Here is a 14,000-nt window from a genome sequence, read left to right on the forward strand (position 1 = left end):
AATTAAAAACAATTAAAAAAACATATTACATTATACACATTCATTGAGTTCTGTGTAAGAAGTCACTGAAAATTGTATGTTGATCAAAAGGAATTGTTTGTGTGGATCTGCAGACAAATCCTCGCTGGTCATTTTTAGCTGAATGGGGGAAGTTTAGGGAAATATGAGCAATACTGCAGTAGCAGATTTGACAGTCTTCAAAATGTAATAAAACTGCAAGTGACGAATGAGCGAACTGAGCTGTTGTGTTTTGTTTGATGTAGAGTTAACACCTGGGAAAAGGGCGCGACTGCTTTTCCACACCATCAAACTTGAGATGGTAGGGAAGTACACTGGAAAGATGTAGGCGGTGACTGAGCTATTCCACGGAACTGCAGACATCCATACTCCAAACTGGGATTTCCATTTTAGTCCATTCATCTACACATGACCCTAAACAACATAGTTGCTTCGAGCCGTGATGGATTTTTATTCAGTCAGAACACACCACTTTGTATTCTTATACATCTGTGTTCTGTGTCAGCTTCATCATTTTTTTTAATTTTTATTTTTTTTAATACAGACGAAGATTCTTCATGTATCCTTTCTCTTGTGTGTCCAAACTTTGCTGTTTGGTTTTGGACGAGAACTCTGCAGATTGGGGTAATTTAATGAGAGGGAGCGCTTTGGCTCACATTCTGTTTGTTGAGTCGTGGCAGCTAGTGGCCGCCTCCACTTCGCGACTCTCCGGTCACCCAGTCGATGATAATAAATGACAGACTCATGACCATAAAGATGAATCCCAATGCAGTAAAGCATGCGGCCTGCAGGCGTGGAAGGAAAGAAAACAACATTTGTACCAACAACACCTAAAAATAATACATGGGAGATTTAAATAACCAAAAAAATTCATAATATCTGATAGCTGGAGGAACTGATTTGTACCTGAATCTTGGGTCTTGACATTAGAGGCTCCTGTTCTTCAGGAACAATCCGGATGTAGAAGATCCCAGGGAGGATGAAAATGAGGCTGGGGGCAGATGTGGCTCCTGAAAATGATGGGGGAGAATTTAGGGTTATCAGCAGTAAGCCATTAAGACAGTTTACGGATGATATACAGTAGTTCACTCTGCGCAATCTGCAGTGAAGACCAGACCATTCTTCCTGTGTAAACTTACCGATGATGCCAAAGATGTCGCGGATGGAGGGCACAAATATAACAAGCACGTTGACGATGAAGATAAGACAAATTGCAATGATGGTGTGTCGTGCCCAATGGAAAGGCTTCTCAGGGAACAGGATCTGAAGCAAGGCTCTGCGAATCTGCAGACATAAAGAAAGGAGAAAGGAGGAAATGAGAGGCGAAGAATGTTATTTTTGTCCGACTTTCACAAGCAGCTTCACTCTTTTATAGCTCAGTGTGAAGCTTAGCATGAAAACAGCTAGCCTAGCTTTGTGTTTCTAAATCCATAGATGTTTCTAAATCCATAGATCATTCTGAAAATTAATGACACGTTAAAAAAAAAGAAGCTCCTAACAGGTAACACATTAGTGAAACAAGAAACATTAGGTCTGAGGGGTTTCACTCTGGCTGGCACAGAGCTGAAAGAGTCAATAATTTCAGTGCCTTGATAAAAAAAGAACTATTCTTATTCTCTGAGATTTACAGAAATCCTTTGGTAGTGCCAGCTATGTAGCCTCTACATCACATGTTGTAAAGGCTACATTAGTTTTGTTTTGGAAGTGTGATATTAAGATTGTAAATTCAAGATCTGTCCAGGCAATATTGTTAAGAAGCAAAGTAAGAGACTGGCAAGACTCCTTATTTGCCTTATGTGCCCACGGTTAGCTGAGAAATAGCGTAGGATTTTAACTTGTGCCACCCAGGATAAAAAAAAACAACTTTAAGTTAAATTTAAGTTTTATATGTTTTTGAAACGTCAGCCTTTGAGGAGTCTTTTAATGCTAAAACCAATTATTTTCACGCTCATCACAAGTTCAAAGAGCCCAAAAATGTTGTTTTGCTTGACCAACAGTCTAAATGTCTTTAACACTTAACCGATGATCAAAACAGTTGTTGCTAAATTTTCCGTCTAAGGAAATAATTTAAGCTCGATGTTTGTTTAAACTCTATTTTTCTCTTTTTGTCTCTTAGTTTTATAAAAAAAAAAAATAAATTTAGATCTACTTTTATCATTAAAAAATATAAAATAATAAAAAATGTTGAAGTTTAATATGTGGAAACTGTAAAAACTATACAAGCCATTATTCTTGTTTTTGATATAAATATCTTTCTAAATTAATATGATGGATGTCTTACCGGGAAGAGAACCACGGGGACAGTCAGAGTGACGGCTACCAGCACAGCCAGCCGCACACAGAGAATCAGGACATCCAGCGGGTCCACGCGAATGTAGGTGTGTAACAGCTCTGACTCCACACCACCTACCCTCAGAGAATGACAAGCGGGTCATTCATCTGAAATCTCACAACATCGAGTGACCTTTGACTCTCAGGAGTGAAGAGCGTCTTACCGAAAAAGGTGAGGTAACCGAAAAGAGCGGTCAGCAGGTACATGACAAACATGGCCAGGATGGAGATGTTGGCAACTTTCTGCATGCGTTTCTTCGTGGGACTAAAGTAAAGCGAAAGCAGCAAAAATCACATTATTCACACCAACATTTAGTAAAGTTCTGTTTTTTCCAATAAAGGAATCCCATTTGGATTTTGTGGAAGGTATTATGAGATTCTGACTCACTCTCGTAGCTCAGTGTAGATCGGTAGCACCTCTGGGTGGCAGACAAAAGCAAACGCCAGGATTGGGACGGTGTAAGCCGTCTAAAAGCCAAAACACAGCAAAGGTCATTGAGTCACACGCAATTAAATGCTTATTTTATTCCCAGCACTGCTGAAATAACACACTGTGGTGCTGTTGACTTAACACACTCTGGTGCAGAAAATGCGTCAGTGAGTGTTAACCATGAAATAAAAATACACATGAAAATAAAGGAACTGGCACAAGCAATGTGAAAAGGTCTTTCTCTCGAACCTGTGAGTTGATGGTAAATAGTTTGGCATCACAGAAGTGGTCTGTGCTGTTAAGGGCAGTGTGTTGGCCACCTATAGAACTTGTGTTGTGATTTTCACCATCCAGCGGACACGGGATGTTGAATTTCTTGTATATAACCTGCGGAGACATACCGATAGTTTAATCAAAGATAAATATTACATGAAAGAGCAGTTTGCTATAATGTATGTATCTTACCGAGATGACGAAAAACACCATGCAGGAGAGGGAGAAGCCGCTTGTATAGCCAAGGTAACCTGGATTGCAATAACAACAACGTGTTGTATAAATATTTATGAATGCAGACAGTTGAGTGAGGAAGTGATGATGACAAAGCAAAACAAACATGGGTAGTGGAGACATGGAAGAGTATAAGGAATGAATGAAACAAAAGGAAAACAGAATGAAAAAACATACCAAGTTGTTTCATGAGTGCTAGAGGGAGGATGATGAGAGCACTAACAATCATGATCAAGTAGTTTCCATTCAAGAACCACTCTCTGAGAGACAGTCGGACAAACAGATGATAAAATCAGTACACCACTAAAATAAAAAACTGGAACTGCATCTGAAGCAGAAAAAAAGACTTTTGACACTCACCCTGTGTTTTCATGTTTACCCATTAAAGCGTAAATAACCAGTGGGAGCTCCGACTTTACAATGAAGAGATAGCTGGACATTGCTGAGGAGGAAGGTGAACAAGTTTGTGTTGGTATACGTGAATGTTTAGTCTTATCTGATTGAAGTCAGAAACTTTTTATGACACAAGTAATGCCACGACATTACCTCCTATGTTGTGAACTGTTATGATGCAGCCGGCCACCATTTTCCCTGGGTTGCCAAAAGCCCGGTTCCCGAGCTGCTCGTAGGCTCTAATGCCTTAAAAACAACACAGACATGAAACGGTACGTGACGAGTTATATACATGTGACTTTTTGGCTGTATATACTAGATTGTATGCGTTCAGTCACGTCCTGCCTTACCAACAACTCCAGCACTTTTCAGCAGGAGATGAATTGAATATGCAGACAGAATAGCAATGAACAATAACAGGATTCTGAAACACACAAGAACGAGACGGTAATTCATCCATTAAAACTGCACGACAATTTTTTTTTTTTCTTTTAAGTGACATCTTTAGAAAGTAATTCTGATATTTAATTGTTCTTTAGATTGTTGTCATTTTGTGTGTTTTTTTCCCCTGCCAATCAAGAGAGTTTGGCTTTGAGTGACCGGCTCTCCCGCCAATACTATATGTATATAGTTCTACTACTATATGTTTTACATCTAGAGCTCACGCAGGTGGAAACAAACAGAAACACTATCATCCTGCTGCCACCACACATACCTGTCCAAACACAAATACACACAGAGGATCAGATGATGCACACTATGTGGCCTTACTTCTGACCTTATAACTAAACTATCAACTATGTCCAGTCTGTGTCCGTAATCTCTGACCTAATGTTAGCGCTGGTGTCAACTGTCAGCCAAAGTTCTGACCTATTGAATATAATGTGCTATAAAAGACATAAAACATACACAAAATATCAAAAAATAAAAGATAAAACATAGTCGTTGTTAAGAAAATCTTTTTAAGAAGTAGCTATTTGAAAAAGTGAGGACCAGCCGAGACTACTTCACTTAACCGTCTACAATTCATAAACTCACATGACACACACAGCCTATTTGTGTTGCTTTTAGGAGTATGTACATTTGGCCTGACTCAAATACTAAATATAAATCACAAGAAGCTAAAATCAATATGCTCCACTTTGCACAACGAGGGACAACTTCAACACTGAGCAATATATATTTACCTACATTAACCATATACAAACACACATACTGACAAAAGGCATTTGGTTCAGCCAAAGTTGGGATAGTGCGTGTTTGGCTCGCAGACTCACATAAACAGAATGATTCCGGTGTTGGACATTGCATAAGCCAATCCCAGAATTCCACTGCCCATTATGGCGTTACTGAGGTTAAAGATGGACATGCCAAAAGAAGTCTTTCCCTCGAACTGCAGTGAGAGAACGACACAGGATGTTACAGAGACAATTTGTTTTTTAAACAAAAATGACGTAAACCATATCGATAAGTCTTTACTGTGTTTTATTTTACAACAGCAAACGTATGTTGGATAATAAAAAGCACTCACGTCTGTAAAGTTCATTTCAGCCTTTGCACCAATTTTGTGTGGGAGAAACTCTGAGTGTTCCATGGCATCGAGCCCATCAAACCTACGGAGGAATAACCAGTGAGTAAAAAGGAAGAAGCTTTAAGGGTGGAAAAGCTTGTGTATTTGGTGGACAAAGTTTAGAGACATAAATATATTTCAAACATTTGAATTCTTTGCAGTGATATGATGCACTCATCAGTCTGTATTTCTTATCTTGTGTCTTACCCATCCTCCCTGCTGTGGCCATTAATCTTCTGAAGCTCCATTTCGGTTGCCGAGTTTGATCAACTTTATCTGTAAGTGGAGAAAACAGATGTTTAATTTATGATATACTAATTTGCCAATAGCTCCCATAAATATGGCAAATATTATGCAGGGATTATTTTTACAGGACATCCATAACATTCCAGCACTGCTAAAGCACAGATCTGTCCAACATCACCATGTGTCTTTGTAACTACTTCACATTGTTTCTGTATGCATCACCTTTTATGTGATCTGTCTTAACTTCTTAAAAGGGGAGACAAGACCCCAGAATTTTAGGAAGATAAAGGAGTGTTGATATTTTTACAACAGTAAACAGTGTTGGCTCTGGTCTACAGAACAATAAATGTAGAGTAACGTTACAATGGCAGACTGGGGAAGGTGTTCAAATACCAAAATCTCTTTTAAAGGCAGACTAATTCCTTTTTGAGAGGGAGCCACAGCACTCAAGGAACAGTGCTATAATACAAACATAAAAGACTTCTTGGTTTCAGAAGGGCAGACCTATTTATAAAGTCCTGAGACACAACACTGTAATTTTTCCCACTTGCCAAAGACAACAAGAAGGTTGCCTTTTTTTTTTCTTTTGGCAATGCAAAAGTCCTTAATCACTGCTTTCTTTGGAGTCCTGCTCCCTCTCAGATATAAGGACAAAAAAAAAAAAAAAAAAAAAAAAAATCCCAGATGACTGCGCTGTCCAGAAAATGGGGCACTTTTGTTTGGGGTGTGAGTCCACTTAAAGCCTGTGTGACATAAAAGGCTTTAAGTGTTGTGCGAGGACTTATGTCGCTCTAATCTGCTGTGGGCCACACAAAGCTGGTATGGACACACACGGGGAATGAGCGTGGGTCTGTACTGCTGCCACGGGGTCATGGGATACTTCCCCTTATCTGTGGGTCAAACTGCCCTCAGGGTTTTCACATCTGACCAGTCCATGTTGCCATTCCTTACAAGTTTTCACACAAAACTGGAATGATTTTTTTTTTCTTTTAACAGTCCTACGCTCGGCACTGAACGCGCCTGTTGACGTACAATAATCCACGCAAGTTGGTGCTTGATAGCAGTGGGCAACCGAGATAAACAAAGGGTTCCTGTGTAAATGCTGCTATTTAGGCTAAATACAGAGTAGCCTTTTCCCTGCACACTGGCCTCGGGTCAAGTTTGGTTAAAGCCACTTTCTTCAGCTTCATCCCCGATGACTTTCCCATGGCCCATAGCCAACACATACAGCCAACAGAGCGTGCACTAAATGTCAGGAATAGTTTGGAATTCAACTTTCACCAAAAGACAGTTTGAGTGGATTAAATACCTCAAGATTTATATTGTAAAAGGCAGATTTTTTTTTTTTTTTTACTACTGTGGTTTGCATTTTAAAGGGTGGCGGGAGAGGGGGGGGGTTGAAGAAACTATACGAACCTGGTTAACTACGATCTTGTTCCACATTATAAATTTTATTGGCCAGGAGGGCAGCTCTTACACATTGGAAAGAGTGTAGCTCTTACGCAGTGGAAAAAAAATGGGAAAAAAAAGTATCCTACTTCAGTACTTTCCATCTATTTATACAAACAATGTGCCACTTTATTAAGTGTTCAATATGTTGTAATCACAAATCATATGTGAATTAAACATGAAATCATCTATGTAACAATCTTTTCAATAAACAAATAATTTTAGGTTAAAGATAGTAGATAATACTATGCCTTACTATCTAGCAGTGTGTACCACATGGCTTTTGTCTGACGCAAGACCAGCACACTATTGACAGCTAGCCCTTCTCTTCTTTTCCTCAACATCTAACACAAGGAAGCATGTAAAGGACACACATTATGCCGGCAACTTACCCTGTGAGCAGGAAGAAGACTAGTTTTCCTTTCTGAATATTGTCAGAGTAAATCCTTATGCAAATTCAATCAATTTCAGACTCTTCCAATAGGTGTATATATAGCTTTGTTCTTAGGAGTCTCTCCAAAGCTCCTTGGTAGTGAGAAGAGAGAGTGAGAGAGATTAAGGGCTGGGAGGAGGCACAGCAGTAGGAAATGGGAACACCCATAATTAACCCTTTGTTAAACAAGCCACAGGTAGTGTGAGAGTTGCAGAGACCCCTTGCAGGAGCACTCTCCCCAGGTGTCTCCACCGAAATGGTTGTGAACACTAGTACACTAGTACTGGTACTAATACAAAGGCAATGAATTCAAAGTAGTTTTCAGAGACCGTCTGTGCTACAAGGCTACAAGAGGCCCATTAATCAAAAGGGCTTCTGCAGTTCATACAACAGGCTAACCATGACATTATGCATGCAGAGAGGAGGGGCGAAGTGTTATATGAGGTGGGCTTTGTTACAGCATGGGCGGATATTGAGTGACAGTCTGCATCCTGCTGTAAGTCATAGGGATAGTAATTAGCTTAGGAGACAAGTGCTTTTCTAAGATGCCTCACATGTGAATGTGCTTAAGAGTGGAAACAGTGAGTGTACTTCATTGAAAAAAAGAAGCAACAGCTAGACCTGAGCTGACGTGTAGTGCTGGACGAGCATATTCATCCTTTAAATGTTCCCACGCAGTTGTAGCATTTCAGAAAAATGAGGATTTATATCATGTTTTCAATGACAGAAAACACAGAAGACATCTCCATATCATATATAAATATATATGACATACAATGAACAAAATATTGAAATGCTGTGCAGGATAATACACTTCCTGAAAACGGCAGCAACACATGGCCAACCTGTTAGCACTTCATCAGAACAGAAATATCGCCCACTTCTCGAAGATGACATTTCAGTTGGCTGATAAAGTTAAACTCAACTGTGATAGAAGCTTTGGCAGCACACCCAAGAAACACCCACATTTTCTTTATCTCCCCAGGACACAAATGTCTTGCTGGAAAATGTATCTTTCTGTTGTGTTAAGATTGTATCTGGTGCTAGAGCACATGATCGAATGGGTCTTTATATTTTTATGTTTTATGTTTAGGCAGTTGGATATCATGAGAAAATCAAATCACCACAATCACATTTCAGTTGAGGTTATTTACAACAGTTTGCGAGCAATGTTTCAAAATGAAGGTCAGTACAGATGGTGTGAATATTTAAGTTAATAAAAAAAAAAAGCTACTCATTGGTCTTAAATGACCTCAATGATCTGATGAGTTAAAATTGTGATTTAGAAAAAAAAAAATCAAGGCAATTATCATAATACATTGCATGCATGTTTAAAATACAGTTAAACAAGGAGGTATTTTGTCTCCATAAAAGTGCCAAAAACATTTAATGTTAGTTTTGTTCCTACAGTCAGGCCAGCATTTCCAGCCAAGATGATCTCCCATTTCAGTTGGTAATTTGCTGTGGATGCTGCCAGCAGGTCAGACGGACCACAAATGAGAGGATAAAAATATCCTCTGTTGAAAAGTTAGAGCAGAAAACCAGGGACAATACATGTGGATGTTCTTTGTATCCTTGTTTCTTCGGTCATTGTTACAGTATTTTCAGTGGCAACGACAACAATTTACTCCACTGTCTTTCACCTATGAATGGGAAGTTTTGTTTCAGCCCATACAGTGGAAGAGAGTGGTCTGCAGGCCTTCAACTGGTACGCACCTCTCTAATAGCAGTCAGTCAGATGGAAGTCTTCAGTCTCGACAGAGGAAACAGGATAAAAGTTCAAACTTGTTGGCTGGTTCACATCCACCACCGGCTTTCCAAAGAGTTATGAAGTTCTCTGCAGCTGTAAGAGGAAAAAAAAAAACGAGGGAGGGAGGTAGCAATCGCGCGCGTAAATACATTTCCTGCCATGTCACAAGTGAGTCACTCCCTTCTTTCAGAGAGACCAGGCCACACGTGGTGCTCTGTTCACTTTTTAAATACTATAATCAGATTGTATGCTTTTGAACACTGGTGTTATTGATCCTTTTTACCCTCCGGAACATTCTGGAACACCAAAACAGTTTTTTCTAATGTAATCTAAACCTTAAGCTAAGTAATAAAAAACTACAGTCTAATTAAAATACACTGCTTACTGACCTACATTACAGTTATTGTAATGTATCTGTGCAGCTGGTAGTGTCAAAATGTGTTGCAGTGGAAAATTACTTTTCATTTTTTCCCTGAGCTGCAGCATTGTGTCATCAGCTCACTAACATCGCCCCCTAGTGGGCAGAAATACAACGTTTAAAAAACAAAAGAAATCCTGTTCAGTAAAGTAGACAAATACAAGCTATATGGTCCCCAAATGTGATCATTAAAAATTAATGTTGCCATCATAATATCCGACATCTCAGACCATCAGAGGCTATATGATGTAGGTAACTTTAACTTTAACAGGAGAGATTCACACTCTCAGTCTCATGGCATGAGAACAAGTAGGACAGCAACTAACAGGCTTTTTCGTTACCGATTAACCAAACAATGACTTTAACACTTCACTAATTCATTGGTTATTTTGTAAAATGCCAGAGAATAGCAGAAAGTTCCCCATGGGGCTCGAGGTGTTGTCTTCATGTTGTTCAGTTTCACCAACCAACTGCCCAAAACTGAAGAATGCAATTATATGAAACAGAAAAAAAATGTCAATATCTTACATTTGAGAAGCTGGAGCCTGAGGATATTTAGCAATTTTGTTTGAAAAATGATTACCAAAATAGTTCAAGATACATATTTTTGTTCATCTATTATCACCTGATTACTTAATTGTTCCAGATTCAAGAATAAATAAGACCAAAATCTCGGTAATATAAAACTACTGTCTTTTATTATTTAGCCAAGACAAACAGTTATAAAAAAATAGACATTTGTGTATCAGTTTTATAACACTGGCATGAGTTACACAGTTATCATGTCACTTCCCCTTGTCAACCCATGCAAAGAAATTACATCGTGCCTCCGGGTTGGAGGCATGTCCCTGAGGACGGGCACACACAAAAAACTGTTTGCCCATGTTTGGCCCCTCCTTCTTTACAGTACGAAGCACACAGGGTTCCCCGTGGACCTTGCAGGAGGGCGGTGGCGGTGGTCCATGAAGCACCGACTTCCAAAACACTAATGATGCCCCTTTCTTTGCTTCTGAGTGTCCCACAGCGGACTGAGAGCTTAAATGTTTTGTCTTCACCCGTTTGTCGGTTTCTGCTGTGGTGCTGCCGGAGCACAGCTGTGATGAACCATCGAGGACAAGCTCAGTATCTCGATTTCCAGTGTCTGTGACTGAGGACATTTCTCCTGCTGAGAGTGCTTTTTGGCTGCTGTGTGACGATGCATCTTCATCCAGACCGGTTTCTTTTTCACACTGCCCAACATTTGCTTGTTTGGGTTTAAAAAAGGAAAGCAGGCTGCCCTGTGGCTTTGAAGAGGTATTTCCTGTTTTAGGCTTTTTCCCCTTTGGGACAACAGAGTGTGATGTTAATAACCGTTTTTTACCAGGGACATTTCCAGCTCCATGTGGGTTTAAATTCTCTCTCCTTTCCTCTTCTTCTTGAGATGCAGGTAAGACCTCCTTCTGCTCAGACTGAACTGATTTTTGGTCCACCTTAACCAGGAAGCGAGAGAGTTTCTGCTGTTTGCCAGCAAACTGTGGCAGGTAGCGAGTGCAGAGGGGAGGAGCCTTGGAGCTAGGAAGGAGAGAGCAGCTCAGTTTCCCCCACACAGGGCAGTGGTCGGACCCCTCCACCTCTGGCATGATGTCCGCTGCCACAAACTGCTCCTTAGCCAGCTGGCAATCAGCTAATATGTAGTCAATGCGTGTGCCGTAGTTGGTCTGCCGCGCTCCGGTGAGGGTGGACCAGCACGTGAAGGCATTGGTGCGAGTTGGGTGGAAAAAGCGAAAGGTATCCACGAATATTCCACTGTGGATGGTGTCTGTTACCTCTGACTCTTCATCAGGTTCATCATCGTCGTCGTCCTCTTCTTCTCTGCCACTGTGCAAAAAGCCATTCAGCCATTTCCTCCCAGGGTTTTCACTAAAATCATCCTAAGTAATGAGAGTTACATTATGAGAAATATTCATGCAGGAACATATCTATTATTTTATGTCATGTTATTTTACTCATTTGTATACAATATAGATAGCTACAGCTTGCATGTCTGGTCATTAGATTTAAATCAACAGCCAGTAGGCATTTTTTACTCCTGTTTTGGTCTGGATCAAAGGGCTCACTAACATATGTTAATTAGAGAGTTTTAAAGGTGCTCATGAGCTACGTACTGAAAAAATATACTTTTCAAAACATTTAATTATTTCTTTAAGAAAAGAGAAAACTAGTAAAACACAATTTTGATAGTATTCAAACCTGTTACTTACATTGTCACTGGGATCACAGTGGTCTATTGGCCGATGAGATGTATTTACATCTCCTAAAACAATCACATGGCTGGAAAACAGAACAGAAAAAAACAATTAACTCAGATTGCTCAACTTAGAAAGAAGGGAGGGAGTATCTGAGTAGAGATTATTTTGTAAAAAAATAAAAAATAAATAAAAAAATCAGACATTGTCACAACAAAAGCAAATATCATTTGTCTTAAATTAAATCAGTCTGACTATGATTATCTTTGGAAATGCAAATGTTTTAAAATAGTTTATTTTACCACTTTAAAAGCAGCTTTAAGATTCAGGAAATTTATAAACACTTTTTTAATGCCAATAGTTTCCATTTTCTTTTTTTTAACATGCGAGTCCTTGTCAAAGCTCAAACGTATAATAACCATAAACTGGCAAAGAGCTGCATAATGAGATATTATGTAAAACCTTTGTGGTAAAAGCAGGATACACCTGTGTCACACTTATGACTGCAATTCTTTTTGTCTCTCACCTCCCATCTTTTAGGACAGATTCAGCTCGAGACTGAAGCAACTTGTAGAACTGCAGTTTGAACTGCTTTCGCTCAGGCTTTTCAGGGTCGGCCCTTGGACAGTACACATTGATCACGGTGACAGTTTGCTCTTTGTCCTGACACCTGTAAGGGTAATAAAAAAAAAAAATTTAAAAAAAAATTCCCAGAAGGAAATTGTTGATCGTTTTCTTTAAAAAAAAAAAATTAAAAAAAATGCAATTACACGGACAACGGAGATTAACACCAAATACAGCACATATAACAGGATTTCTCAATGAAACCTCAACGTGTAACACTTTCTCTTACATGATTCTGTGCTGTGTGATCACGGCTCGTCCTTCACTGTCCAAAAGCTGCAGCTCCTCGCTTGAAAACTCAGTGTGGTCACCGTAGCATCCAACAGCACCTTCATGGTTGGTCAGCAGACCTGTGAGACCCTCCTCAGCAGCAAATGGAGTCGCACTGTCCTTACAGTAGGTGGCAACCCCTGTGCACATCAGCATATGGGATGTGAATTATTGTACACTGTGAGAAACTAAAGAGCAGGTGAAGTGCAGGGATATTTTGTTAACCAATAACCAATTTACTTTCCAGTAATAATAATCCTATTTATTTTTAGAAGATTGTGGAGGACGAGGATAGTACGAGAAAATTTAAATCATACATGTAATGTTTGGAGACGGTCGGTCCATGTGCATAAGATTTACAGCCTTTTGTAGTTTCATGGCGAGACATTTAAAAATGGCCACCCATTAACGAACACGAATTCAATTAACAACTTTTAATCCCAAACATGTTAAAAGAGTGCACAGAAAAAAAAAACAAGATTCAACTCCATCCGACAAAAATTACTGGGAGGAGTTCGCCCAAAATGAATTCATAATGGAGTAATAATCCTGTTGAGTTGACGTAATGGTGCAATGTAACTTATTTTGTTTCATCTCGTTGTGACACACGTGTCCACCGGATTTCGGGCGTGTACATAAACGCAGCCGCCGGGGGGCGCTAACGAGCCCTTTGGCCACGCCCACTCGGGGCTCCAACTAAAATACGACATTTTTCGCCGGGAGAGACCAACTTTCATAAGTTTTTGAATATGATAAACCCTCCAAAAGTACAATTTATTTATATGAATAATAATAATAATAATAAGGAGCAAAAAAAAAAAAAAAAAAAATCCTTGAATAACAATAGGACTTTTGACCCTTCGGTACTCGCGTAATAATAATAATAATAAAAATACTATGCTTTAAATCAATGAACCTGAATAGCCGCTGCGCCCTCGACTGTAGCTGAAGTAGGAGTTGTAGCCTTCGACTACCGCGGTCCTTTCATCGAGCAGGTCTCCTGCGGGGGACAAATAAAGCGTTTGACTTGTTTGTTACGGTCACAATAGACTCCAGACTGCGGTGCGTCGCACGACAAAGCTCCGCCGCGTTTCCAAAACCTTTCCCGCTGCTCGCCACTTACTCGTCACTTTCGTCTCCTGAACGCAAATAATATCTGCACCCAGGGAGTCGAGAGCATTTTTTATGCCGCCTCCGAAAGTCCTGATGCCGTTTATATTCCAGGTAACGATCTCCATCGCGTAAAAAAACAAAAACAAAAAAAAACTAACCCCCGACTTTTGTTGGGAGAAGATGGCCGGGTAGGTACAAAACGGAAATCGAAAAAAAAAAAAAA

At 39.7% G+C, this 14,000-nt stretch overlaps 2 protein-coding genes across 3 annotated transcripts; both read right to left on the minus strand.

Moving 5' to 3' along the window:
• Window positions 1-541: 541 nt before the first annotated feature.
• LOC138624293 (sodium-coupled neutral amino acid transporter 3-like) lies at window positions 542-9,201 on the minus strand. Of its 2 annotated transcripts, none has more exons than XM_069704336.1 (16): window positions 9,094-9,201; window positions 5,457-5,525; window positions 5,211-5,292; window positions 4,957-5,072; window positions 4,030-4,103; window positions 3,833-3,925; window positions 3,647-3,728; window positions 3,464-3,546; window positions 3,245-3,303; window positions 3,029-3,166; window positions 2,738-2,817; window positions 2,514-2,614; window positions 2,300-2,424; window positions 1,158-1,302; window positions 925-1,028; window positions 542-803 (listed from the first exon to the last, which is right to left on the minus strand). In XM_069704336.1, exons 2-16 carry the CDS (start codon window positions 5,495-5,497, stop codon window positions 699-701), a joined length of 1,428 nt encoding a protein of 475 aa, XP_069560437.1. In that variant the 5' UTR covers window positions 5,498-5,525; window positions 9,094-9,201; the 3' UTR covers window positions 542-698. The 2 variants fall into 2 exon arrangements, with proteins under 2 accessions (XP_069560437.1, XP_069560436.1); XM_069704335.1 differs by lacking the exon at window positions 9,094-9,201 and adding an exon at window positions 7,337-8,162.
• Window positions 9,202-10,221: 1,020 nt separating this feature from the next.
• apex2 (APEX nuclease (apurinic/apyrimidinic endonuclease) 2) lies at window positions 10,222-13,959 on the minus strand. The gene is made up of 6 exons (XM_069704334.1): window positions 13,788-13,959; window positions 13,581-13,664; window positions 12,624-12,804; window positions 12,297-12,440; window positions 11,786-11,855; window positions 10,222-11,455 (listed from the first exon to the last, which is right to left on the minus strand). Exons 1-6 carry the CDS (start codon window positions 13,900-13,902, stop codon window positions 10,331-10,333), a joined length of 1,719 nt encoding a protein of 572 aa, XP_069560435.1. The 5' UTR covers window positions 13,903-13,959; the 3' UTR covers window positions 10,222-10,330.
• Between the last annotated feature and the right edge of the window lie 41 nt (window positions 13,960-14,000).

The sequence above is a fragment of the Brachyistius frenatus genome, unplaced genomic scaffold (assembly GCF_029030835.1).
Source record: "Brachyistius frenatus isolate BFR_SWC_R1_liver_20210118 unplaced genomic scaffold, ASM2903083v1 Contig_50, whole genome shotgun sequence".
NCBI classification, from domain to species: domain Eukaryota; kingdom Metazoa; phylum Chordata; class Actinopteri; family Embiotocidae; genus Brachyistius; species Brachyistius frenatus.

What these genes read in the sequence shown, in the direction of transcription:
- LOC138624293 (XM_069704336.1), bottom strand. Translation starts at nt 5,497, where the DNA reads ATGGAGCTTCAGAAGATTAATGGCCACAGCAGGGAGGATGG. An exon ending in AACAGTTCACAACATAGGAG is followed by an intron (nt 3,729 to 3,832) that starts GTAATGTCGTGG and finishes CTTCCTCCTCAG; the next exon opens with CAATGTCCAGCTATCTCTTC. An exon ending in CGACATCTTTGGCATCATCG is followed by an intron (nt 1,029 to 1,157) that starts GTAAGTTTACAC and finishes CATCATTTTCAG; the next exon opens with GAGCCACATCTGCCCCCAGC.
- apex2 (XM_069704334.1), bottom strand. Translation starts at nt 13,902, where the DNA reads ATGGAGATCGTTACCTGGAATATAAACGGCATCAGGACTTTCGGAGGC. An exon ending in TCAGGAGACGAAAGTGACGA is followed by an intron (nt 13,665 to 13,787) that starts GTAAGTGGCGAG and finishes TGTCCCCCGCAG; the next exon opens with GAGACCTGCTCGATGAAAGG. An exon ending in ATCACACAGCACAGAATCAT is followed by an intron (nt 12,441 to 12,623) that starts GTAAGAGAAAGT and finishes TTACCCTTACAG; the next exon opens with GTGTCAGGACAAAGAGCAAA.